We start from the raw sequence: 27,240 nt of genomic DNA on the forward strand, positions 1-27,240 counted from the left end.
AATATACGTATATATAATCACAACACAAAACTTACTATTATTTAAGATTTATACTGATATTTTCTATTCTATTTCATTGAAAAGTAAACCTTTAGTAGTGACTCATTTATGAGTCATATGTCAGTTTAAAATACATTGTCTATATGAAGGAAAAAAACTATGAGGTACCGTATTAATAAAAGGTAGTGATACTTAGATTACATACTGTCAGTTCTGTTATCAAGTTGCACTTCAAAACAGTTTGAGTATAGTATGGTTATTAATAATTTATACACAATTGTGTCTCCACATTTTCAGTCCTAACCTTTCTTTTCCCTAATAAGTGGGCTACGAATAACTCATAAATAATTAAAAGAGATGCCTCTAAGTTTACCTTTTAAATAATGAAATTCTAGTGGTTTTTTTATGCTAAGGATTATGGTTTTGAGGCATGGTAAAAGTCCTGGAAGTAGTAATAGCTTTGCATCCTTATTTGTTAATTAGATAGCATTTCTTAAAACTGAAATTGTTTCCTATTTTTGTCCTATATCACTTAAACTAGATTCATAATCCATTAAACAAATGCTGTCATAGTGAAAGACTCCCTTGCAGTGAATTAAATTTTTCAAGATACTTAGTTATCATTTGGTTTACTTAAGGAATAAATGGCTAAGGGGAATTAAACCCATTATTTGTGGTCTGCTAGCCAAAGAGGTTTTATTCTAGCCTACATTTTATACAGACATGTGCCACAAGAAAATACACATTGCATCATTTTCCACAGAAGACATTCAGGTTTTCCTAATAACTAAGAGAGTGACTAGGCTAGGACTTAGGTTTCCTAGTAATCTTCCATAGGTTCTGCTGTAACAGAGAAACCATTACTGTTAAAAGCCTCCTGTCATCCCACATTATCCTTCTCAACACTTTGTTAGAACAGAGGTTCTCTTTGTAGCAGAGGCCTCCCTGCCTCCCCTCTCCTAATTTTAAACTTCTCTATTTCTAGAGGTAAGAATCCTTAGTTTAGAAAGAGACATGAAAGAGCTCATACAACTGGTTGTAGCAGTAAGGTAGCATGTAATTCTGTAAATTTATAAACGGTTTTTGAATTTTTTTCTCTGCAGATAAACATGACTAAAATGTTCATGTTTTTTCTTTATAGACCTCAAACTTTTCCAAACTTGTAGGAAATCTGTTGCTGTGTAATTACAGTGGAAAGAATTATGTGATCTAATGCTCAAATAATCTACTGGAGGACATTGGATATGAAAATGTTTTCTTGATGTGTTTTCAAGATGTCTGTGACCTTTCGAAATTGTTTTTCCCCACACTTAATTTTAAGGCTCCTAGATTGGCTGAGTTGAGCAATAGAAATTAATGAGGTAGAGTGCTTGAATTGAATAAACTGGAAAAAAATCTCTCTCTCCAGTAAACTGTTATTACTATACCAGAAACAATTTATAGAAACTCAATTCCCAAATGGTCATATGCTTTAGTTGGGAAATGGTGCATTAATCGAAATATTATGTTAATACAGAGTTATAAGCAATACAATTTTCCTATAATTAGAGAACATTAGAATCTATGTAACATAAAGTATGCTGAACATAATTTTAATATTTCTTTGATTTAGGAGGTTATGGATATGTAGATATAATGATTAGAAGTATTATACATAATATTTTAGTGTTTTGTAAGGTATTTTTCTTAATAATTTCTCCCAGTGTATCCTGAATATTCCAAATTATATCAGCACCTGTCATGGTGTTCCACATATAGTAGTCACATAGCTAAGTTTATTGAAGCTGCCAACAATTTGATATACTTAAGGAAACAATTCTGATTGATTCTGATCTGTTTCTTTCAGAAAAGTCGTCATTCATATCATGGATTTTATAGATCACATTGCTTTATTCTGGATTTCTTGGTAACAGTACAGGAAGTATACATAATTTCTCATTTCTGCAAGTAGTCATGACTGAAGAAAGAAATTTTTTAAGCTACGGCAGAATTCATTGTGGTACCTTTTGTGGAAATCCTGATTTTGTTTTTAATTTTTGATAACTTTTAGCTAAAGGTATGAACAAGCAAAGAGCTTATTTTGTTAGGCAAATACACATTTATAAGGATGCCTAGAAGAGGACTGATTTTTCAGACCCGGGCCCACTGGCTGCTGTTGGGCCTTGCTTTGCTCTGCAGTTTGGTATTATTTATGTACCTTCTGGAATGTGGCCCCCAGACTGATGGAAATGAATCCCTTCCTGGTGTTATCGGAGAAAGTTACGGCAAAGAGTATTATCAAGCCCTCCTACAGGAGCAAGAAGAACATTATCAAACCAGGACCACCAGTCTGAAACGTCAAATTGCCCAGCTGAAACAAGAATTACAAGAAATGAGTGAGAAGATGAGATCATTGCAAGAGAGAAAAAATGTGGGGGGTAATGGCATAGCCTATCAAGGCAACAAAGAGCATGCACCTAGTGATCTTTTAGAGTTTCTTCATTCCCAAGTTGACAAAGCTGAAGTTAGCATAGGAGCCAAACTACCCAGTGAGTATGGGGTTATTCCCTTTGAGAGCTTTACCTTAATGAAAGTATTTCAATTGGAAATGGGTCTCACTCGTCATCCTGAAGAAAAGCCGGTTAGAAAAGACAAACGAGATGAATTGATAGAAGTTATTGAAGCTGGCTTAGAGGTCATTAATAATCCTGATGAAGATGATGAACAGGAAGATGAGGAGGGTCCCCTTGGAGAGAAACTGATATTTAATGAAAACGACTTCATAGAAGGTAATGTGAAAAATATGTTGGTCAGTAGTTACGTTAGTATGACAAAATGCTACTCTTGTATGCTGATAATGTGTCAGTCATAATCCTCAGTATTAAAACATTTAAGTTTTTACCCATTTCATTCCACCAAGAATTTGAAGTGGATTTTTGGGAAAAGTTATAATGAGATCATAATAAAAATAGAGCATAAGGACCAGAGAAATAGAATAAATCTAAGCTTATATAGAGGAATACTAACCACTGAAGTTGATGGGCTCTTGTGGGCTCTGTGTGTATTTATTTGCAGGTGTATGATTTGCATTCCTCTCTTTTCTGGTCTTGATGTTCCTTTTTTACGTTTTAAAAAATGTATGAACTATGGCTCAAAATTTGAAAACGATTTGATAAAGGAAGGAAAAAAACTAATTTAGTAGACTAGTTTTTTTTCTGTGTTGGAGGAAGCACATGTCAGAACACCAATGGGGTATATACATAGTTTTGAAAAGCATATTTGGCATTTGGAAAAGTAAAGAAACAACCTGTTTTCCTAATACAGATTGCGGAAAGGGTATGGGATTTTTATAGTATATCAAGATGAGATATGACTCAAAGGTTGAAGAACACTGTTATAAATTTAAGATATTTGTTGATTGATGTAAGCAGGAATGATTATAGATCCCTATCCATTTCCATCTCAACACCCCTTGCTAGATATTTAATTGCAGGCTTAAAACCATTCTGGATATAAATCTTTCTTAATAGTTCTCTTTGCTTGATTCTATAAACAGTATACCACATGTAGTTTTTATGACCACACATCATCAAGGCTGTCACTTGCTGTACTGTGGTATAATACACTGAAGCCTGAGGAGGCCATCAGGGTGGGGTGTTAGGCTTTGCTGTGGCATTTCAGCTGTCTTCTCCCTATGTCCTCCTCTTTTCTCCCACCACTTCCTGTCATTTTGATGGATTGTTTTTCTTAAAACTCTTCTAATTTTTCTGCAAGCTCAGCTTTTTGTCTTTGTAGCTCATGGCAGAATTGAAAGCTGCAGAGGAAGTAAGATAACTAAATAGTATGTTTAAAATATCTCCACTTCAGCTCTGCCTAAAAAAGAAAGGAAGCTATGCCAGTGTTATATTCTGCAACTTTTGCTTATCTTGGATTCTGTCACTTTCAGGATTTTTCTCTGCGTGGAACGTATTCAGTCCCTCAGTTTTTCTCCACTCTGCCAGTGCCCCTTTTCATCCCCCTCAAATAGTTACTTGTAACAACTGAGTAACTCCTATTTCTCTTCCAGACTTTAGCTCAGATGTCAGTTCTTGTGTTTTCTTGTCACTTCTATACTGCATCCTGTTTCTTAGTGCTTGTCACAGTATATGGCATTGCCCATTTCCCGGTTCATATTTCCTGCCAGACTGTGAGCCTCGGGAGGGTTGGGACCAAGTCTGTCTTGTTCACCATTTTATTCTCAGAAATTGACTGAGTGATTCACTCATCTATAGGACTACTTTATCTCTCCTGAGTATCACACTTAAAAGTCAAATTGCTCCGTACTTTTCTCCCAAAGGTATCTCAAATCACTGCATCTAAATGAATGCCAACTTTTCTTTGTCTGACTTCATACTGTTCACTGAAAAAATACGTGTGTGTGTGTATCACTATATTATTATTATTTATTTTCGTATCTCCTTCCTCAAAACTGGTACCATGTGACCCTCTTTATGTCACTGTGACTGACACAAAGGCACTCAGTTCATTTTTGTTGAGCTGAACCGAGCAATAGAAGTTTTGACTCTTGGGTTCAAAATTTAATATTGTTAGAAGTAATTTCTTTGTTTGTCGTATGGTTACTGTGTTCATAGGCTCTAGTATTAAAAGAAAGTCATATGTAAAAAGGAATAATTGTCATTTGTACCATATTTAATGAATTAAATAATATAACAGAACAGTGAACTTTTTTTTTAACCTTTTCTCTAAAAGGAATAGTTGTTTCAGACTTTACAGTGGGGATAAAGATTTTCACAAATAGATGAAACTCTACAGGTCTGGTTTAATACTTTTGATTCCCATCAAATTTGTTAATTTTGACATGTAGGCATCTTTGTTCCTAAATCTTTCTTTTAGGTTATTATCGCACCGAGAGAGATAAGGGCACACAGTATGAACTCTTTTTTAAGAAAGCGGACCTTATGGAATACAGACATGTGACCCTTTTTCGCCCTTTTGGACCTCTCATGAAAGTGAAGAGCGAGATGATTGATATTACTAGATCAATTATTAATATCATTGTGCCACTTGCTGAAAGAACTGAAGCATTTGCACAGTTTATGCAGAACTTCAGGTAACTCTTAGGACTTAATGATTTGGTTAAGTTCTCCGAGAAAATCATATTTTGTGCAGATTTACTTAACTTATCTTCATTAAGTATTACTACTTAGAGTAATTTTATAGGTTTTAAGGGAACTTTATCTTTTGATATTCTATTTTTTCTTAAAACATGTGTAGTATATTGTGCTATTGACAATTTGAACTATGAAATAAATTGAGGGTGGCAACTATTAGAAACTAAATTTGATGACCTTTATAATTGTGTATGAATTTATTGAATTCATTTATTGAATTTTTAAAAATCAACTTTGAGGCATAATTTCCGTACAATAAAATCCACATATTTTAGGGATACAGGTTTCATGACTTTTGACAAATGGATGCACTCACAAACCACCACCCCATATAAGATACAGAATGTTATCTGCTAAAAAAAATTCCCTTGAAAACAATTTGAGTTGTAATATTGAAATAAATTTAGAAATGCAAACATTCAACTAAAAATGGGAGAAAGTTATTCCATTTTGGGAAGCAGAGAATTTATAAAGGTTTTTTTTTTAATCATTGCATTTGGATATTTTAAATGCTGAAAAAGTATTAACTACAACTTAGAATAACTATTTGAAAAAAATATTGCTTTATTTTAGTTTAACAGTTGCCATGTTTTAAATATTTTAATATTTCTTAATGTTTTAGATACTTTAATGTGCTAGTTTTAATGCTTTGTGATCCTAATCTTTATTCTTATAGTGAAATTTTTGGATTCAGAAGCTTAATTAACACTGTTCTGCAGCAAAATATCTGGAACTCATACTTTCAAACGAGTTTTACCTCTTTGAAATAGCTTGTTTGAGATATGATTTCCTAAAGCATTTTTTATTGCCTTTCTTGGAATTGCCTTCAGAGGCTACATAATTCTTTACAGTAAGTAATCTCAGCCATGACAACTATCTATTTCGCGATGATAGGTATAATTTTTGGAATTACAGTCTGAGGACAATATTACTCTTGATCCAAAACTTGAATATTTATTTATTTGGTTCTGAACTGATTGAATTTATTTTCTTAAATAACTTGTACTGTGCTTTTGAAAGCAATCTCAAAGCAAAAGTTCCAAAAATGTTTTGAAATATGGTGACAATGTTGGACTGCTTCCATGGCCCTTCAAAGATTGTACTCATTTAGACATAGACCTTGTGCCTTTGCTGTGATGCCTTCAATAATTCAGCAATATTGCCGCTTTTATATTTACTTAACGCTTCATGTGATTTCATTTTGTATTAGTAATGCCTAATTTGTTTTCTTGTTAAAACTTCATGTGATTGCTTTCTGAATGAGTAGTGCCTCATGTTTTCTTGAATGAACTTTATTTTTCAATTCTGTTAGGGATGTTTGTATTCATCAGGACAAGAGGATTCATCTCACAGTCGTATATTTTGGTAAAGAAGGACTGTTTAAAGTCAAGTCTATCCTAGAATCTGTCACAAGGTTGGTGAGCCATGTCCACAGTGAAGTCCTTGATATACAACGTTATTAGAATAGTGAGAATGCAGAAATTTAGTGAGTTAATAATTTGTAATAACTGCTGTTTAAAAACTGGCTGAATATGTGGGAGGTGGTAGTGATAATAAGTTCCTCATTTCATATGCAACTTTACATGACTGCTGTTCTCCTAACTGCTTAGCAGCCAGCCTGGCATGATCAGAACATTCTCCCTCTGTGGCCCTCTCACTTTCTATATATTTGCCTCTTCTTTCACTTTTTCTAAATCTTATCCATTCATTTTGATATCATCATCTCCTGAACTTGTCTCTTACTTGTCACCTTCTAATTTCTCAAGCTCCTTCTTCTCCCCCTGCAAACGATGCTTTGGGCTTCCATATCCTTAAGAAACCCCCGAGCTGACTACAGTGCCCAGTAGCTGTTATGTTTCTGTTCTTTCACAGCTAAACCTCACAGAACAGTAGTTCTATATCTAAGCAACCCAAATAGTACCTGGCACATAGTAGGTGCTCAGAAATTTGAAGGAATGAATTAGTAACTTTTAACACTTAATTATTAATTCTTTAGCTTCTCAGCCTTTTCCTCTCTAAATTACAGGTCCAAAAGTACAACCTAACTGCCAAATTCAGCTTTTTGGTCTGTTATCTTCTCTGATCACTTTCTTATATTTGACAACCTTACCAGTACTACCTTCTTTAAATTATTCTTCTTATGTTTGTAAAATGTAAGTATTTTGTAAATGTAAATATGTTGTAATGTAAACTATTAAGTTGATTGTCTTCTCTAACCATACCAACTCTGTCTGTACCTTTTATTTGCTTCTTTACCTTTCTGCTAGTTGTGGTTCACATTTGGCCGGCCATTCTTCTCAAATCATTCAGCTAACATTCGTTGAGTCCTACCTTCTGTGTTCCAGGTACACTGCTTGGGAGTCTTACTGGGATAGTTGGAAGAAAACTGGGCACAGATGAATGAGTCTTAGTCCCTGCCCTGCAGGGACAATCACAGCCTAAATGTATATAAACATGACTCACCGTCTGACCCTTCCCTACACCAGCTTGTCTTCCTGATAGCCCTCTTTCAGTTCAGAGTGAGACCATTCTCATGATGCCCTGAGCTTGACATCTGGGAGCCAGATTCTTTTACTCGTTCTTTACTACTTATTACTTCTAATCAGTCAATTCCTACTTACTTCATAGGACCTCTTCTCTGTCCCTTCCTTACTACTGCCTCCACCCTAACCCTAGTTCCCTCTGCCTCCATTTCTTTCCTTCCTCTCTTCCCTCCTTACTGTTTTTAGATCACCTACAAAGTGTCAAGCACTCACACTGGTACTACTAAACTCATTCCTGTATTGTCAAGACTCCTCTGTAAGAAATGGTGTAAACCTACCTTGAGCTTGCTTACAGAAAATGAGAGTGGTAACTAAGAATCCTAGATACCTCCCAGAAATAAAGGGATTGTTATACAACCAAATTTGGGGAAGAAAATCAAAACTTTGGTGAGTCAGGGACTGGAACCAGAGATTTGAATACCATCAAAGTTCTCTTGTCGTCTTCTTGTCTGTTTTTCTCTGCATGTTGACTTCATTCTCCTGTTGCAGATTGGCTTCTTCCACATGGTGAGGGATATGGCTGTTGGCGGCTCTGGGCTCACATCTTCTCAGCTTTGCCATCAGAGAGGAAAGAGTTTTCTCCCAGCTCCAGTTGAGAAAATCCCAGGGAAGGACATTTTGCCCACTCTTGAGCCATCACTATGGCCAGGTGGGGTGGGAGTATTATGATTGGCCCAGCTTGAGCCTGGTCCCCACCCCTAGGAAATCACTGTGGTTGGGGTGGGTAGAGAGTGAGGGGTACTAGGTGATCAGTACCTCCACTTGGTGCTGGACATGCGGGGTGGTAAGGGGCAGTTTCCCCCAAAGAAGGGAGAGGTTTATTTACCATAAGATGTGGAGAAGAGTCCTGGGTGCTCAGAGCATTTGGATTCCATTCCATGCACTATTTGAGCCTTTGTTTCATCTCTCCATTGCCCATTCTACAGTTTTATAAGAATCATCTTCCTAAAATGTCACTTTTTTGATCGAGCTGCACTCTAGTGCAGAGAGTTCTCCAACTTTAGTAAAACACAGATGCTTGGCTCCACTCCTAGCATCTGGTTCAGGGGGTCTGAGGTGGAGCCTGAGAATTTGTATATCTGACATGTTGCCAGGAGAAGCTGGTGTGGTAGGTTTGGAGTCCTCACTGTGAGAACCACTGCCTTGGCAGAAAAACCCTGCTGATTCCTCCTTGCCTTTAGGATACTGACCAATTTCTTTAGCCTCGCATGAAAGGTACTCCTCAGTCTGACCCTTCTGTCATTGTTCACATTTTAGGGTCCCTTTATTCCAGTCTGATTTGTCTGATCCCTGTTCTCTAAAGTGCTTTCTACTTTCTTACCTCTTTGCCTTTGAGAATAATTATTTGGAATGACCTTTACACTCACCACTAAATTCAGGATTTTAACCAAGGCATAACTCAAGTTCTACTTCTAACATCTTCTCTAACTACTCCAGACATAAGCGATCTCTTTTCTCAGAACTGCTGTTCATTTATTCATTCACCATATATTTATTAAACCCCTACTCTGAGGGGCACCGTGTCCATAGTAATGAGCAAAAGAAAATCTCTGCTCTCATGGAGTAGAGGAGACACTTAAACAAAATGTTTGGTAGTACTAAGGAGAACAGCTGGGGAAGAGGATAGAGATTAGAGAGAGGGAGGTTGGGGCTACTTCACATGTGGGGTCAAGGAGGATCCTTCTGACAAGGGGACATTTGTGTGAAGACCTGAAGGATATGAGAAAAGAACATACTTTGCATCATTCATGTAGAATGCATTATATATTGCCAAACATTATGGCTGTTCTCCCATGTGTGTACTGCTTATGTCCCCAGTAGGTTTGTAAGAACCCAAAGGGCAGTGAGCACTTAACATTCTTTAAACCTCACACCACCAGCATGTTGCCTCAAATGTGGGCATTGAGTGAATATCTGTCCCTGATAATGATCATACATGTGATGCTGATGATTTTCTTTCCCTGTATGACTGTAGAGCCAACATAATAAGATATTTGAAGTGTAAAACATATTTTTTAAGTTGTGTTGAAGGAAGAGAGTTGTTGACTTTAAGTGGGACTTATCATTTGTTGTATGTGCTTTCCTCATAGTGAGTCTAATTTTCACAATTACACCTTGGTCTCATTGAACGAAGAATTTAATCGTGGACGAGGACTAAATGTGGGTGCCCGAGCTTGGGACAAGGGAGAGGTCTTGATGTTTTTCTGTGATGTTGATATATATTTCTCAGCCGAATTCCTTAACAGCTGCCGGTTAAATGCTGAGCCAGGTGCGTAAAACATTGGTAGATGAACTGAGTATAGAATTTAGAACGGGATTGGCGTGTCCTATATTATGAATCAAGTTAATTGGAAGGAAAAGAAGTTTTAATTAAACCCTAGTATGTTTTTTCTTAAGTTATATTAGGCATAATTTAACTGGAATACTAAGTAAGAAATTGAAAATTTGACCCTTTGAAGTTCATATCCTTTGTTCTCTTGGGCCAAATTTCAATGACTACATGTAAAGCCAAATAAAGAAATGTAGAGGAGTAGGAAGTCTGGAAATTGATGAGAAGGAAGCAGTGCAGGTCAGAGCAAAAGCCAAGCAGACTGTGTGGAGATGTGTGTGAGTCAGAAGTGCCAGCCTTGTGCACATAGTGCCCACATACACGCACACACATACATATGCACACTCATGCCAAGATCTAGATGCAGGTAGTGCTTGTCTTCAGGCTATGAATTTTGGGATTTAGTGAACTTCGCTTTAGATGGTAGATATTTTTTGAAAATTAATGAGCAAATGACATTTTTGTAAATCAAATTTTATTTTAAATGTGAAAAGATACTTTTCTATATTAAGCTCAACAAAAGGAATTAGTTCAGGAGATCTAATGTACAACATGGTGACTGTAGTTAATGACAATATGTTGTATACTTGAAAATTGCTGAGAGAATAGATTTTAAATGTTCTCACCACAAAAAAATGATAAATATGTAAGGTGATAAATATGTTAATTAGCTTGATTTAATCATTTCACAATTTATACATATATCAAAACAGCACGTTGTACACCATAAATGTATACAATTTTTATTTGTGAATTTAAAATAATTTTTTAAAAAAGGAATCTCATAGTAAATGTTCTTTTGTAGAACTCTTCATATCCTGCAAATATTAACTTCTTATTAATAAGTTTCATTAGAGGGAGTTGTCAGGAAGTCTCTGAGAGCCTAATGAGTAAATGAGGGTTAGATTTATTTTTGTTACTCCAGACAGCATGGAATTCAAAATGTGGAAGTTGAAGATGTATTTGTTCAGTGTAAAAGAAATATTTTTATATCCAGAAATAGATTCACCTCTAGGAAATTGAACTGCCATCCCTAAATGGATTAGAATGAAAGTGGAACAGCATCTTCTAGGGTTCTTGTAATAAAAAGGCTTCCATGTTATTCCCACACTCCTTGACAGTTATTGAGCACTTCATGTTATCAGGTCTGATTGAAGCCAATCATAGCAAGGGTTTCTCTACTGAGGGGAGATGGACCAGTTAGCCTTTAAGGTCCCCTATCCATTCGAATGCTAATGACAAGATCTTCTGCAAAGACTATTGTATCAGGTATTTTTAACCCTCGTCTTCCCAACTTTTCTAGATCTTGGATCAAATCTGTCTGCAGTTTTATATTTTAATTATTCTCTACCTACCTATTTATTGTACAGTTTTCTTTGGACTTACTGTTTCTCATGATTCATTTTGAAGGGTAGATTTAACAGAAGTTTTTGTAAGTTTCTTGGTGATTGTCAGAGGTTAATGTACATCTATTACTGCCGATTAGGTGAAATAATGAGTAATAAATGGCTCACCTAATGAGTAGCTGAGAGAATACATTTGTGTTTTTCCCCAAAGTCAAAGGGAATAAACATGTGAAGCACCCTTCAGTCTGTTTTTTTCTCTGTTCTTTTGCAAGGTTATAGATTCATAGCCTGACCTACTGATATGTTATGAAATCATCATCATGTTCATCAAATTGGTATGATGTTCAGTGGCCTGAATATTGATAAAATAAAACCATCATATGTGGTAAAAAGGACTTCGATAAAGTGTTATTAAATATTGCAATAAAGATCAGTCCTTCATTTTATAACTTCTTTGTGTGCTATAAACATATATTTTATTTATAGGTAAGAAGGTGTTTTACCCTGTGGTGTTCAGTCTTTATAATCCTGCCATTGTTTATGCCAACCAGGATGTGCCACCGCCGGTGGAGCAGCAGCTGGTGAGACTTTTCATTGATTCAGTTATGCAAGTCTCCTGAGACCTTTCGTAGATTCTTTTATGTTTGTTGTATGAGAGTTCTTAAGAAGTTCATGGGAAGATTCTTATTGTCTTCTAATTCTACTTTCCCACAAACTTTTTGAAGTACCCTCATACAAGTAGAAAACAAAGTTTCAATTAAAAACTGTAGTTATTATAAACATATTTCCATAGTCTCTCTTTTATATCCCTACCCCCAATCAAATGCTTTCACATCTATTGCTTCAGTGTTAAGTATCATTGGGGGCAGGAGGGAAGGTTTAGGTCACGAAGAAAAACCTCATGTTCCAGAATGTGGAAATTATACAGTCATTTCTGCCAACTTATAATACTGAACTTTTGTAATACTGAAAATAAAATTTAATTTTAAAAACCCTACTACTAGAAATTAAAACTACTCTGCTAAATAACTAAGAGGAAGTAATATACTACTGAGAGGGAAATTACTTAGAAAGTCACAGAATGCGAATGCCATGTATCAAAAATTATAGCCAAAGCTATACTTACATAAGCTTTTAAAAATTTTTAAATAAAATTATTATTTTGGAATAACTTAGATTTATAGAAAAGTTGCAAAAATAATACAGAGAGTTCCTGCTCTTTACTCAGTTTCCCTTAATGCTAACATCTTCCATAGCCATGGTGCCTTTATCAAAATGAAGAATTTAACATTGGTAAATTACCACTCACTACACTACAGATTTTATTAGGATTGCACCAGTTTTTCTACTAATGTCCTTTTTTGGTTTCAGTATCCAGTCCAGGATACTAAATTGCATTTAGCACAATAATTTTTTTATTGAAACATAATTGATTATACATATATGTGGGATACAGAGTTGAATATCATTACCTGTGTACAGAATGTCATTATCAAATCAGGATAATTAGTATATTCATCATTACAAAATGTAATCATTCTTTGTGACTCTTTACCAATTGCTGGCTAACCTCCTCTCCCTTCCCCCTTTCCCATCTCTGGTAACCACAGTTCTGTTCTCTCCTTTTGAAAGTTCAGTGTATTATTGTGATTGTTTTATCTTCCCTTCTTTCTTTTTTATTTATTTGTTTATTTTTTAGCTCCCACTTATGAGTGAGGACATGCAGTATTTCTCTTTCTGTGCCTGGCTTATTTCACTTAACATAATTTTCTCCAAGCTCATCCATGTTGCTGAGAATGGCAGAATTTAATTCTTTTTTGTGGCTGAGTAGTATTCTGTTGAGTGTGTGCATATATATATATGTGGATATATATATACACACACCACATTTTCCTTATCCAGTCATCATTTAGGTGGTTCCATCTCTTGGCTATTGTAAATAGAGCTGTGATAAATATGGGAGTGCGGGTATCCCTTCGACATGATGATTTCTGTTCCTTCTAAACCCAGCAGTGGGATTACTGGATCGTTTGGTAGTTCTATCTGTAGTTGTTTGAGGAAACTCCATACCATTTTCTGTAATGGCTGCACTGACTTACAGTCCCACCAACAGTGTGGGAGGGTTCCTCTTTCTCTACATCCTTGCCAGCATTTGTTATTCTCCATCTTTTTAATAATAGCCAGTCTAACTGGGGTGAGATTATATCTCAGTGTGGTTTTGATTTGCATTTCCCTGATGCTTATAGTTATGTTGAGCTTTTTCACATATGTTTGTTGGCCATTTATATATCTTCCTTTGACAAATGTCTATTTAGCTCCTTTGCCCATTTTCTAATCGGGTTATTTAGTCTTGCACTGCTAAGTTGTTTGAATTCCTTGTATATTCTGGATGTTAATCCCTTGTCGGATGTATAGTTTGCAAATATTTTCTCCCATTCTATAGGTTGTCTTTTCACTCTGTCGATTATTTCTTTTGCTGTGCAGAAGCTTTTTTAGTTTGATATAACCCCATTTTTTTGTTTTTTCTTATACTGTTTGTAGCATAATCTTCTATTGTTAACATTAAGGAAAAGTGGAAACAAATGAACTAAGAAGTCATTTTAAGATGTTAAAAAAAAAATAAAAAATAACTCCAAGGAAAGCAGGAGAAAATAAAGATAAAGGCAGAAATTAATGAAACGAAATTAGGTTGATAAGTATAGGAGCTTATTGTTTATGTGCTAAAAATTTTTTTAAAATCATGAAGTGGGCAAATTCAAGGTAAAAAGAAAAATGCGACATTGGAAATTAGAAATCAGTTTTATATGGTAAGTTTTAAAAACTCTAAATAAAAGGAAAGATTTGAGAATTTATAAAATACACAATCTAAGGTCATATTTGTATCTTATAAATAAAAGTGATGGAAGCTGTGAAGAAACCAAGCCATTTGAAAAATTAGAACCGTGATCAAAAAATTACCCTGTAGGTGTATAAATAAAATGTTTTATTGATGAGTTTTTCCATACTTTTAAAGAATAGATAATATTAGTGCTATGTGATCTACTTAATATATTTCATGAAGCCAGCATTATCTTTATACCAGCCTTGGCAAAGCACATACACACACACCTGTACCTTATCTTTAGGCCAGTATTACTTAGGAATAGAGGTACAAATAGGATCAAAATGGCAAACACATCTGCCTTATCTGACACCCCTAACCCTTTGTAAAACATGAATTATTAAAAAGCAAAAGGGTCTGGCCCGTGGCTCACTCGGGAGAGTGTGGTGCTGATAACACCAAGGCCACGGGTTTGGATCCTAAATATGGATGGCTGGTTAGCTCACTGGCTGAGCGTGTTGCTGACAACACCAAGTCAAGGGTTAAGATCCCCTTACTGGTCATCTTTAAAAAAAAAAAAAAAAGAAAAGAAAAAGGAGTATGGCTGGTTAGCTCAGTTGGTTAGAGTATGGTGCTGATAATGCCAAGATCCAGGGTTGATCCCTGTGGCCAGCCACAAAGAAACAAAACAGAAAGATACATTAGTTTTAGAAAATGAGAGTGTAAGTTTTGGCAACGGTTGGTGTAGGATTGCTGGAGGAGAGAGTCTAGAACGTGTTCAGAACAGTGAGTGAAGATGGAGCTGCTTTGCTCATAGCAGACAGGGAGTGGAGGGAGCATGGAGTGTGTGTGCTTTTCTGGGCTGTGATGAGCAGCAGGTATCTCAGGGGGTGACTCTTGAGCTAAGTCAGTGTGTGTGGTCCGTGGAGCTCAAGAGCCACATCAGGCTGGATAGGGAGCCCCTAGACTCCAGAGGTAAGCAAGCTGCTGTTGGCACAGTCCCCCTGAGACCATGTTCTGCCCCTACACTCTACTATTACTGAAGATGGGCCCCTGTAATCATAGCTAACCGTCATGGGTTTTTGAACAATAATTTTTGAAAAAAAACTGAGCAGCAATTAATCAAGAGTAAATATTTGAGAAAAACCAACACTCTGAAAGAGAGGCACCAAATTTAAATAAACAGAAAAATTAACACATGAAAATGTGAATACAGACAGAAAATAACTTTAAAGTAACTATATCCTTTGGGGAGATTAGAGAAAACATTAAATTTGTTGCTTAAAAGGAATCAGAACTTGGAAATTTTGAAAATATAAAAATCAGTAAATGAGCTAAATAGCAGAATGGTCACAGTTGAAACGTGTAAACTGGAAGACAGGCCAACTGGATACATAAAACCCAAGAGATAATGTGAGAGAAAAATTGATACATGGAGAATCAATCCAGAAGCTCCCAAATGTTTAATAGGAGTTCCAAAAAGGAGAAAATAGGGAGGGGAAGAAATGGAAGAAAGCTTCTCAGAGCTAAGGAAAGACATTTTCTGGTATTTGAGAACAGCAGTGAAGGGACAATCCTAATAGCTTCCAGAGACACTGCAAGTAGCAAAACCCAGCTTGTCCACAAAGGAATCAGAATCAAATTGGCATTTACCTTCTGTTTGATAACACTGATGCTAGAAAACAATAAAGCAATACCATGAAAATTCTGAAGAAAAATAACTTTGATTCTGGAATCCCTATTTGACCTACTTGTTGAAGGCAAAATAGACATTTTTGGACATTCAGAGACTTAAAGTTTACTTTCACATACCTTTTCTATCCATTCAGCAGAATGAGAAAACACACTAAGAGAGGAAGACCTGAGAATAAAACAGTGTAAACAAAGAAAAAACAGTAAAATTTTATTTGTCTAAATAGTTGTTGCTGAAACTTAATAAAAAAGAAATGGGAAAAAAAAAATGGATAGGAATTTGGGATTAAATGTTACACATATGGTATATATATGTGTTTCACCTAGCTCTCTCCCCTGAGAGGGCCTAGAACCAGGTACACCCCAATAGTAATAAGCACACCCTGCTCTCATCTTTCAGAAACCAGTGGTACTGGTTTCGAATTCCATTCTCCAGTAAAAAGAACCAGGGCTCCTTGGGGAAATGGTTCATTCTAGGGCTGGAGCAGGAAATATACAAGAGGAGCCTGGAACATCTTATAGTGGCAGAAAGTAATAAAGTGTCCAATCAACAAAAGGATGGGGGTGTATCAAAGGGGCACAGGAACTAACCAAAAGAACTCCTCCCCATGGCCAAGTTGGAGCAACTTGAGCAACAAAAGAAATAACGTAGACCTGGATTATAACCCAAAGCATAAAATAAATATCCATGAGTCCACACTGATATAGATGAATGAGTGAAAAAGTAGATAAATAATAAACGAATGGATAGATTAGATTGGGAAGAAGAGACAAGTCTTCCTTATAGAATTCCAGATATCATATAGATACCCCCTCTTCCAGAAGGTGGAACTAAGTGACTCACTTCCAAAGACAAGGCTATGGAAAGAGAAAGACAAACTTCAGTGGAGAAACCCAACAAACACTACCTTAGCCAAGTCATGAAGGTTAACATGGCCAGTGATACCATGTAGCCCTGACATGTTGTAACAAGAACAACACTTCAGCTCTGTGGTCTTTCTCCCGAAAACATGTAACCTCAATCTAATCATGAGAAAAGCTTCGGCAAACCTACATTGAGGGACATTCTACAAAATACCTGACCATTACTCCTCAAAACTACCATAACCAAGAGAAGTCTAAAGAGACGTGACAGCTGAATGCAGTGTGGTGTCCTGGACTGGATCCTGGAACAAAAAAAGGGGGCATTAAAGGGAAAATTGGTGAAATCCAAATAAAGTCTGGAGTTTACTTAATAGTAATATACCAATGATGGTTTTTTTGTTTTGAGAAATGTACCACAACAACGTGAGATGATAACATTGGGGGAGCTAAAACTGGGTGAGGGATAAATGGGAACTCTCTATTGCAACTTTTTTGTAAATCTAAAATTATTCCAAAATTTAAAAGTTATGAATTAAAATTAATTGTAAGACAAAAAAAAGTGCCAAATGAATTCAACACATAATGGTGAAAGGAATATAAAAGCATGCTAAAATTCTTGTTCAGTTTGGAGGGATGTGGGGGAAGAATGATTTGAATGCTGGTTCATTCTAGTTATTGAATAGCATTTCAAGTTCTAGTTTCACCACCTGAAGCCTTTGCAAGTTGCTTAACTTTTCTAAGCTTCAGTCTCCTCACTTAAAAGACAAAAGCTTCCTCTTCTTAATGTTTAAAGATATATTAGAAGTAAATGGGAAACATGCCCAATAGAAAAAAACAGGCGAAAGACATTTGATAATAATTCACAATAAACATATTTAAATAGTCAACCTTACTAGGAGTAAATTAAAACATCAGTATAATACTTTTCTTCTTCTGTAAAATCACTGCTGTTAAAAAGCACAGCCATCCGAGGCTGGTGGGATGGGAGCTCTTCCATCTCTGCTGGTGGGAATGCAGGCCAGCTCTCTGGGTCAAGGGTTTTAACAGGCTCATCCCTCTGTTTCAGTAATCTCCACTCCCAGAAGTCTCTCCTGAGGAAATGCTCAGAGCTGTATAATAGCAGTATGCCTAAATTGACAACATTAAAAGCAAGCGAAACTCTAATTAAATAAATTGAATTGTAGTACATATGTTGGTGAACATTATGTATCAAGAGGAAAATGTGAAATGTAAATCAAGTAAATACAGCAGTGTAAATGTAGAGGAAAATGTAAAGTTAAAAATAGGAAATGGTGTATGTATACACCATTTTAGATGACATTGTAATGATAACAATAGCTAATATTTTTGTGTACCTTTTACTATGTACCATTCTGTTCTGTTTTGCCTACATCTTAACTCATTTAATCCTCCTAAACAACCTCTGAAGTAGCTGCTGTTATTAACCCCTTTTTGCAGATGAAGACACAGCTGTGCTGCAGTTGACTGCCTGCCCAAGTGCACAGCTGGCCAGAGTGGGGCCGGGAGTCTGGGCAGCGTGGCCCCACAGTCTCCACTTTTATCCACTGCTCAAACTGCCTCAGTGGTATGAATTTATCAAATAGTGAGGGTCCATTCTATGTCAGGCACTATTTACCACTGGAACCCCAGAACCTAGAACCCTACAGACATGATTATTGCTCCCAAGTATCTTTATTCTGGTAGGAGGAGATAGACAATAAAATCAGATAATAAATGCTACACGGATAGATCATTAGAACAGGTTGAGCTATGAAGAGTGACTAGGTGTTTTCTGTGGTGTGTTTGGTCAGAATGGCCTTTCTGAGATGGGGCTGTGGAAGGAGGCATCTGAATTACAGGAAGGAACCACTAGACAGTGACGGGCGGGGAAGGTGGTTCCAGGTAGAAGGAACAGCTGCTGGATTTCCTTAGGTGGCTGGAATGCAGAGGGTGAGGGGGAACAAAGCTGAGCTCAGCTGTGTAGAGCTTGTTAAGCCCCTGTAAGGAGTTTGGATTTTATGCTGAGTGCCTTAGAGAGCCTTTGGAGGGAGAATGGATTGTGCGTGGCTCCGGTTGAAAGCAGCCAGTTAGGCTTTTGCAGTAGACAGGAGGAGGTGATTGTTGACAAGGGTGTTGATATGGCTTGGAGATAGAGCCAATGGAGCTTGGATCAGATGTAGAGAATGAGGGAAAGGAATCAAGAGAGGAAAGATCAGGACTTCAACTTGTGTTATTTAGTAGACATCCAAGGAATGTGCCAAGTTGCTAGTTGACTTCGTGAGCCTGTCGTTCCATGAGGGACTGAAGGCTGAAGATTGTAGGTTGTATGTGGATAACTGCGTCTTAGGAGAAGGATGGATGAAACAATGCAAAAAATATTAACAATCAGGATTATAGACAATTTTAGTTTTCTTCTACTTTCCTCAGTGAAAATGTGTTCTTTAAAAATCAAACAAAATCACACTACAGCTCAGGGGAAGAGGAGGAGAGACCTATGGAGTTCATGAAGGCGGGAGAAACCATGATGAGAGAGAAAAAAACTGCCCTGAGTGTTTCAGGCTGTGTCCGCTTTAAGGCTCAAGCTGCTGAGTGCATGGAGCAGGAGCCGGCAGAATACGCAGCTGTGCTCTTCAGATGGAGTTACTTGGAGGCGGCAGGGGAGAAGAGGGCCTTGGAGGCCCCCAGGACAGCAAGACCACTAATAGGGTTCCCATGGACCCATGCAGGAATGAGGAGCCAGAACAGCTGAAAAAGGGGAGCCATTCAGAGGCTGGTGAGTCATCGCAAGGGACCAGCACAGGGCCCGTCCTATGGGAAATGTTTGGAGCACGGGCAGTGGAGGAGACAGGCCCACCGGGAGTACACTGGGACACAGCAAGAACAGCTGGCCTGCCCCCCAATCAGTGCAGGACCACTCAGAGGAGACTGGTTGGGAATGCAGAATTGCATGGGGTGCAATTTGTTGAAAAAACCCATGCCCAGATCAGAGTTTCTATACAACCCAGGTGCAGTGAGTCTTTGGAGAGTCAGAAGTACCTATAAGGTCAACCATTAAATCCTGAGCTGCACAAAAAACCTTCCCTAGGGAAACAGCAGCAGAGCAGTAATTTAACTCAACCACACAGCTCAAGTAATGGTTCCCTCAGGAAGTTCCCCTGTTTTAGAAGTAAGCAAAGAGCACAAAATTGGTTCTGGCCCAGGCACACCACCAGCACCTTGGGGCCTGCCAGGGGACGTGAGATCTGGAGCCAGGTACCGGACCCCCACCCACAACCACTCACACCGCCAACGTCTTGGGGCCTGCCCGGGGACCCAAGGCGTGGAGAAGGGGACTGGATCCCCCTCCCACAACCAGGCAACACCGTGCCAGTGCCTCAGGGCCCACCACAGCCACCACAATAACCATGGCTACCGTGAAAGTGGTGAGATGCCACAACCACCACTCAGATGGTCTGCCAGCCACTGGAGTGCATTGACACAAGGAGTTGCCAGCAGAGATAAAGAAAAGAAGAGGACGTCCCTCCCCACAAAGCCCATTTCAGAGTGACAGAAGCAGCATGTGCTCTATGATAATATTGGAGGACCTGATCACACCTCTCAGCATTGGATAGATCATCTAGGCAACAAATCAACAGAATAACCATTCTTTCAGAAGGAGAGAAGAAATCAGAGGGGGCAGTGGAGAGGGAGAGAGGGATGGGGAGAGATTGGACAAGGGGCATAAAGAATAATTGTGATTTATAACAACATATATGCTAGTAATATTGATTTGATCAACATATCTCAATATTCAAACCAAAAAATATGTATAATCAATTTTGATTCAATAAAAATAAATAAATAAATAAATAAAAACAAAATCAATTATTTCTTTCCCCAAGTCTGATAATATTTGAAGAATTTTTACAGAAACTAAATTAACAAAGTCATAGTATTTTTAAAATCAGAATTTGGGGTAGAGATGTCAAAGTGGCTGTTTTGTTTTAATACTTTGCACTATGATTATTATTTTGACTAAGAAGATGAGAATATTAGAGTCCAGTCTTGGTTCTTCCACTGAAATTACACCCCTATCAATTCATTTATTTCCATTCACTCAGCAAATACTGATTGAAAGCCTACCATGTGCCTGGCATTGTTCTAAGTGCAAAGGATATAGCAGTGATCAGAATACACAAAATCGGAAGCTACCCTCAGGGAGCTATACCTTCTAGAAGAGGAAGAGGAAGAAGTCCTCCCACCCCAAAAATAAAATAAATAGAAATAAATTTGGAAAGGGAAAATGCATACTTCATCTATCAGCTCCAAACTGAGCTGAGCCCTCAGGGTTCATTCTGTGTTTTCCAGTTGGTTCTCCCATTCTGCCCAGCAGTATTTTCACATTGTCCCTACTCTTAAAATTTGTCTCCTCTACAGACCTTTGTATTCCTGCCAATTTCCGTGTGGCTTCCCTGCAGATCGCTCAGATTCATTATGGCCAGAACCCAGCTCTGCATTGTTCCTCTCTGGGCTGGCCCTTCCCAGGGGCTCCATCTGGGGCATGGCAGCATCACAGACCTGTTGCTCAGAACAACAGGCTGCTGTCATCCTTGCTTGATCCCACTCTCACACCCCACCCCTGCCCATTCAGTCACTTGCTGACTTCTGTCAATTCCACGTCCTAAATCTTTTTCACATCCACCCATTTTTCTTTCTGTGCATACCACAGTAGCCTACACCACCAGCTTCTCATTCCCTGTTCTAGCTGTGCCTCTCCTCGTGCCTTCCAGCACCCTGTCCCTCACTGCTCCTCACTCTCCACTTGCCTTGCGTCCAGTTTCACTTGGAAAGAGAAGCAGTCAGAAGTTCTCTTCCGTATTCTCCTCTCATGAGCTCTTTCAGCCTCATTGCTTCAGCTTCCTCCATTCCTGTGGAAGAACTGCCCACATCCCTAGTCCCTTCATAAGGCCAGCGCATCCTTTTGGAGCTCATCCCACCGCTTAACAAGGACCCTCTCCAGCCACTCTTCAGTTTCTCCTGTCCTAACATTTTGCCTTTTCTAAACCATTCCCACAATCATACAAAAATGCTATTATACCACTTACCTGTAAGAGATACTAAAAGCCTTTTCTTAACCCCAAGGCCTCATATGTTTCTGCTCTTGCCAGTCATTCCCTTGCTGTTTGTCAAACACTCCAAACATGCTCCTGCCTCGGAGCCACTTGCTTGCCACCTCCTTGCCTGCAGAGACCTCCTCCAGTATTTGCATGGCTCAGTCCTGTGTTTCATTCAGGTCCCTGTTCAAACGCTACCTCCTCAGAGAAGCCTTTTGTGGCTGTTAGACCCAGGATAGGCCTTCCCTGTCTCAAACCCTCCCCTTGTCCTGTTGGATTTTTCTTCCCAGCATGTGTTACCACTTAAAGTGTATATGTATTTATTTACTATTTTCCCACCAAAACAAAGGCTCTGTGATGGCAGGGACATTGTCAACCCTGTTTACTGCTAAGTCCCAGTTACTAGAACCATATCCAACATATTGAACATTGTTGAAAGTGTGATTAAAATAAAGGAGGTGTATCAGGCTTCATCTAAGTAGAAGTGTTTCTGGGGACTTAATGTCATTTTTTCTCTATGTGGACTTCAGTGGTGACAGCTTCATTTTAAATGGTTTTCCTGGTTTCCCTCATGGTGGAAAAGGACTTCAGTAGTTCCAAGCTTTGTATCTGCATCCTACACCAAGGGTTGGCAAACTTTTTCTGTAAAGAGCCAGATAGGAAATATTTTAGGCTCCGTGGGCCATATAGTCCTGTTGCAATGTCTCAACTCCACTACTGTGCTGTGAAAGCACCCATATACAAATTGTAAACAGATGAGTGTGGCTGTGTTCCAATAAAATTATTTTCAAAAGCAGGCAGCAGGCAAGATTTAGCCCAAGGCTGTGCTTTGCTCACCCTAACCCTACTAGTGTTTTTTTCTAGTAGCTGTCTCAGAAGAATGAGGGGTCTTTGTTTTCCAAAGTTCCCCCAAACCCTCCCCTTTTAGTAAGTTGGCCTGAAATTTTTCTAATACCTGTTAGTGAACCAATTCCTGCAGTAAGTGGATGAGTCTGTCTCATGTATAGAATACGCATGGCCCACTCTGAAGCTATAGGTGACAGGAGCTTCCCAAAGCTCATGGTCTGCATAGGGTCAGGTGATTACAGAACAAAACTGTACCAATCAGGAAGGGAGCCAGGGGAATGGATGCTGGGTGGGTGCCCAAATAAGGTTGATCACTGTGTGTTGCAGGATATGTTTGTGCAATTGTTGTCTGTCCTAGAATGTAAGCCCCCTGAGATCAGGCACCACAGTGTTTGGTTATTAGTAACCTCAGCTTGCACCCTGTACTGAGCTTCAGTTCATTAAATTGAAAGTGGCAGGAATCCTTTGCTTGTGTGGATTACTATATTTTTGTTTGTATTGTAAGGATTTAATAACATAAGTGCATGTGAGCCTTTATCCATTTATGTGATCCTTTATGTGTCATTTATAAATGACAGGATAAAAATATTTTTTGGAAAATATTTCAGTTTGTTTCATTGTTGATTAAAACGTCTAGCTCTTAAGGGATTAAATTGAATTTTTTTCTTTTTTTCTTTTTTTTATATTTAAGGTTCATAAAAAGGATTCTGGCTTTTGGCGAGATTTTGGCTTTGGAATGACTTGTCAATATCGATCAGATTTCCTGACCATTGGTAAGTATACCTTACATTTAAGGATAGGACTTCGCATACTTACTCTAGACCTTATGGCACTTTTCTAAAAGGTCTCAGATTTGAGTGTTTCCCTTTTGAATTATGAGTGTCTTTGGTTAGCTGAAAAGAAGAGTCTGGAGATAAAGGCAAAGTGAGTTTATAATTAATGTCTCTGAGTAGCAAAAATGAGGTCATAAAGATAAAAGTATAATATTTACTTGTTCCTTTAAAATCAAAATACCACTAATTTTTAAAAATACCTGTTTGACTTGCTACCCATATTTGCAGTTGTTTAGAGTTCTCTTATGAGAGATCTCTATAACTTTACTGTAGTGCTCATGGCTTGTTACAGCTGGCAGTAATCTTGGATTATCTAGTCTAAGGACTTTATTTTTTTATTTAGAGATGAAACCCCCTTTGTTTATTGAACTGTTATACAAAATCCAGTATTTTAGATGAAAAAAGAGCTGCTCTTTCTAGCTCTGATTGAAGTTGGAGTTGGGGACTTGGAGTTACTGGCTTAGTTGTCCATTCTTTCTTCTAAGCCCAAAGATGGCATATGAAGAGTCTTATCAAATCTTTCCCCACCCCAGCTTTGGTTTTACCCAGCAAAAAATAAAGTATCAGAGAACAGTTTAATAAGGCAGGATAAATCTAATCCTATATCTTCTGATTCATTTAGTGACTACCTTTCCACAGCATAGTAGAAGTCATAGAATAAATTTTATGTACATTCTTGGTCCATGTTACATTAGTTTTTTATAATCAGCCATCTGTTTTGAAAATCCCCTACTTTGTCTCTTTATCATTATAACACTTGAATTATGGAAAATCAGGAAATAATAATAAAAAGAAATAATAATAAAAAAATGAAGCTAATGTCCTTTTCCCTTTATTTCTTTTTTTTTTTTTTAACCGGTAAGGGTATCGTAACCCTTGGCTTGGTGTCGTCCGCACCACGCTCAGCCAATGAGCGCACTGGCCATCCCTATATAGGATCCAAACCCGCAGCCTCGGTCTACCAGCGCCACACTCTCCTGAGTGAGCCACGGGGCCGGCCCCCCTTTATTTCTTTCTTAATAAAATAGTAAGTTTTTACTATCCCTCAGGAAAAGATTTTTGTATATTTTTTTCAGCAGTATCTTGAATCATTAGAATTCTTTATCTCTTTTTTATATAACAATTTCATTGAGCTATAACTCAATCATAAAATTTACCAATTTAAAATGTATAATTCACCAAGTTGTACAGCTATCACCACAGTCAAATTTAGAACATTATCATCACCCCCAAAAGAAACCACATACCCATTAGCAGTCACTCCTCGTTTCCCACCATCCCCTTCCTCCTCAAACCTAGGCATCCGCTAATCTACTTCCTATTGATTTGCCTCTTCTGGGCATTTAATATAAATGGGATTATACAATATGTGGTCTTTTATAACTGGCTTCTTTCACTCAGCTTGATGTTTTCAGGGTTCATCTGTGTTGTGACATGTATAGGTACTTCATTGCTTTTTATAGATGAATAATTTTCCATTATATGGTTTTACCACATTTTGTTTATCTGTCAGTTGATAGACATTTGGGTTGTTTCTACTTTTTGGCTATTATGAATCCTACTTGCTATGAACATTTGTGTATAAGTTTTTGCGTGAACATAGGTTTTTAATTCTCTTGCTATATACCTAGGAGTAAAATTGCTGGGTCATATATGTGTTTAACTTTTTAGAAGCCACACTGTCTTCTAAAGTGGCTGCGCTATTTTACATTCCCATCAGTAGTGTATGAGAGTTCCAATTTCTCTACATTCTTATTAATACATGTTATTATTTGTCTTTTTGTTTCTAGCCATTATAGTGGGTGTAAAGTGGTATTTCGTTGTGGTTTTTATTATAATTTTTCTGATGATTAGTTATGTTGAACATCTTTTCATCTGCTTTTTGGCCATTTCTTTATCTTCTTTAGCGAAATGTCTATTCAGATTCTTTGCCCATTTTTAATTGGGTTATTAGTGTTTGTTGGGGTTCTCGGATATATGCATTAATGATTTTCATCACATTTGGGAAGTTTCAGTTATTATTTCTTTGAATATTTATTTGCTCCTTTCTAATTGTTTTCTCTTTCTGATACTCTTAGCACAAGGGTACTTTTTAAAAATGTTTGCAGAAAAATAGAATTAACAGATTATACAATCTTAACATGAAATTTTTGAAGTACCGTCTTATATGTTGGTACATTTAATGATTTCCCACATTTTTCTGAGTGTCCATTTCTCTTCATTCCTTTTTCCCTCTGTTTTTTGGATTGCAGAACCTCTGTTGATCTATCTTTTACATTCTTTGATTTTTTTTTGTTGTTGTTCAGATCTACTGTTGAGCTGCTCTAATGAATTTTTCATTTCAGTTATTGTACTTTTTAACTCCAAAATTTCCATTTGGCTTTTTTATATATAATTTCTATCTCTTTATTAATATTCTCTATTTGATGAGACATTGTCATCTTACCTTTTGTTACTCCTCTAAGCATGATTTCTTTTAATTCTTGGAACATATTTATAATGACTGCTTTGGAATCTTTGTCTGCTAAGCTGACATCTAGGCTCTAACACAGGCAGTTCCTGTTGCATGCTTTTATTCTGATGTATGGATCACACCTTTCTGTTTCTTTGCATGCCTTGTTGTTTCTCTTTTGAAAACTGGACGTTTTAGGTAATATATTGTGGCAACTCTAGATACTGATTCCCCCCACCTTCAGGGTTTGTTTTTGTTTATTTATTGACTTGGCTGGACTATTTTAGTAAATTCTTTCTATCCCCACACCACCTCTGCCCCCTGGCAATATGTAGCCTCTGATGTCGTTCCTCAGGGCATGTGCAGAGTCATCCTGGGATGGCATTGGCTTTAGCAGGACTCTCTTTGTCTCTTTCCATACCCCATTGGTATCACACCCAACTGTTAGGCTCTGCTGATTGCTCACTAATTGCTGTCTTGTTTTAGACAATGCTCTGTGCCATAAATTGCTCCACAACCTGACTGAATTAAATTGGGCCCTTTTGCAGGGATAGTTTTTGAGGCAAGTCTTTGAGGTTTGTTCAGACCCCAGGAGGAATCTTCTTAGGTGTCTCTTTCCCTGGTTCTCTCTGGTAAACTAGCTGGCCAACAGTTTAGCTTGCTGCTCTTGTAGATCTACCAGTTCCCTCTTAATTGCTTACTACCCAAATCTCCATTATTTTCAAGAGGCTTGAACTTCTCTACATTCTGAATTTCTCTGTATTGTTTCAAATAAAGTGAGTTCCTTTTGGAAGGTCTTGGAGCAGTTTATTCTTTTGGACTGCTTCTTCCCCTGGGAAAAATCTCTGAGCTTCTAATCTGGATCTGGGGCCTGGGACAGTGGCACACTTCTCATAAAGCAGAGTGACACCTCTGTAGGGAGCAGCAGTAGGGTTCCCAGGATTCTTGGCCTGCTGCATCTGGAGTAGCACCTCTGCCCTATGAGTGTGGGCTGGGTGAGAAAGGAAGCAGCAACTGTTGGGAATTTAGCCTCTTCCATTTGAAGCTTCTGTTCCTTTCTGTTTCCTCTCCTGATGGTTTTACCATTACATGTATGTCACACCTTTTGTAGTTGTCCCACAGTTCTTAGGTATTCTGTTCCTTTTTTTTTTTTGCTTTGTTTTTCTGTTTTGGAAGTTTCCATTGTTATATCCTCTAGCTCAGGGTTTCTTTCTTCAGCCAGGTCCAGACTACTAATGAGCCCATCAAAAGCATTCATTTCTTTTGCAGTG

General features: G+C 37.7%; 1 protein-coding gene across 3 annotated transcripts in view; it reads left to right on the top strand.

Annotated features, from left to right (window-relative positions):
* Positions 1-27,240, top strand: part of CSGALNACT2 (chondroitin sulfate N-acetylgalactosaminyltransferase 2) — a 49,879-nt gene that overhangs the window by 19,109 nt on the left and 3,530 nt on the right. Inside the window, exons 2-7 of one of the 3 annotated variants that reach the window (XM_063086100.1) lie at positions 1,847-2,768; positions 4,873-5,089; positions 6,463-6,564; positions 9,784-9,962; positions 11,855-11,949; positions 23,376-23,457. In XM_063086100.1, coding sequence (XP_062942170.1) covers positions 2,108-2,768; positions 4,873-5,089; positions 6,463-6,564; positions 9,784-9,962; positions 11,855-11,949; positions 23,376-23,457 — 1,336 coding nt within the window. In that variant the 5' untranslated portion in view covers positions 1,847-2,107. Of the gene's footprint in view, positions 1-1,846; positions 2,769-4,872; positions 5,090-6,462; positions 6,565-7,176; positions 7,241-8,182; positions 8,334-9,783; positions 9,963-11,854; positions 11,950-23,375; positions 23,458-27,240 lie in introns of those variants that run through there. The other 2 variants (XM_063086101.1, XM_063086102.1) reach the window with 2 other exon arrangements.

Source organism: Cynocephalus volans, chromosome 2 (genome assembly GCF_027409185.1).
Source record: "Cynocephalus volans isolate mCynVol1 chromosome 2, mCynVol1.pri, whole genome shotgun sequence".
NCBI classification, from domain to species: Eukaryota; Metazoa; Chordata; class Mammalia; order Dermoptera; family Cynocephalidae; genus Cynocephalus; species Cynocephalus volans.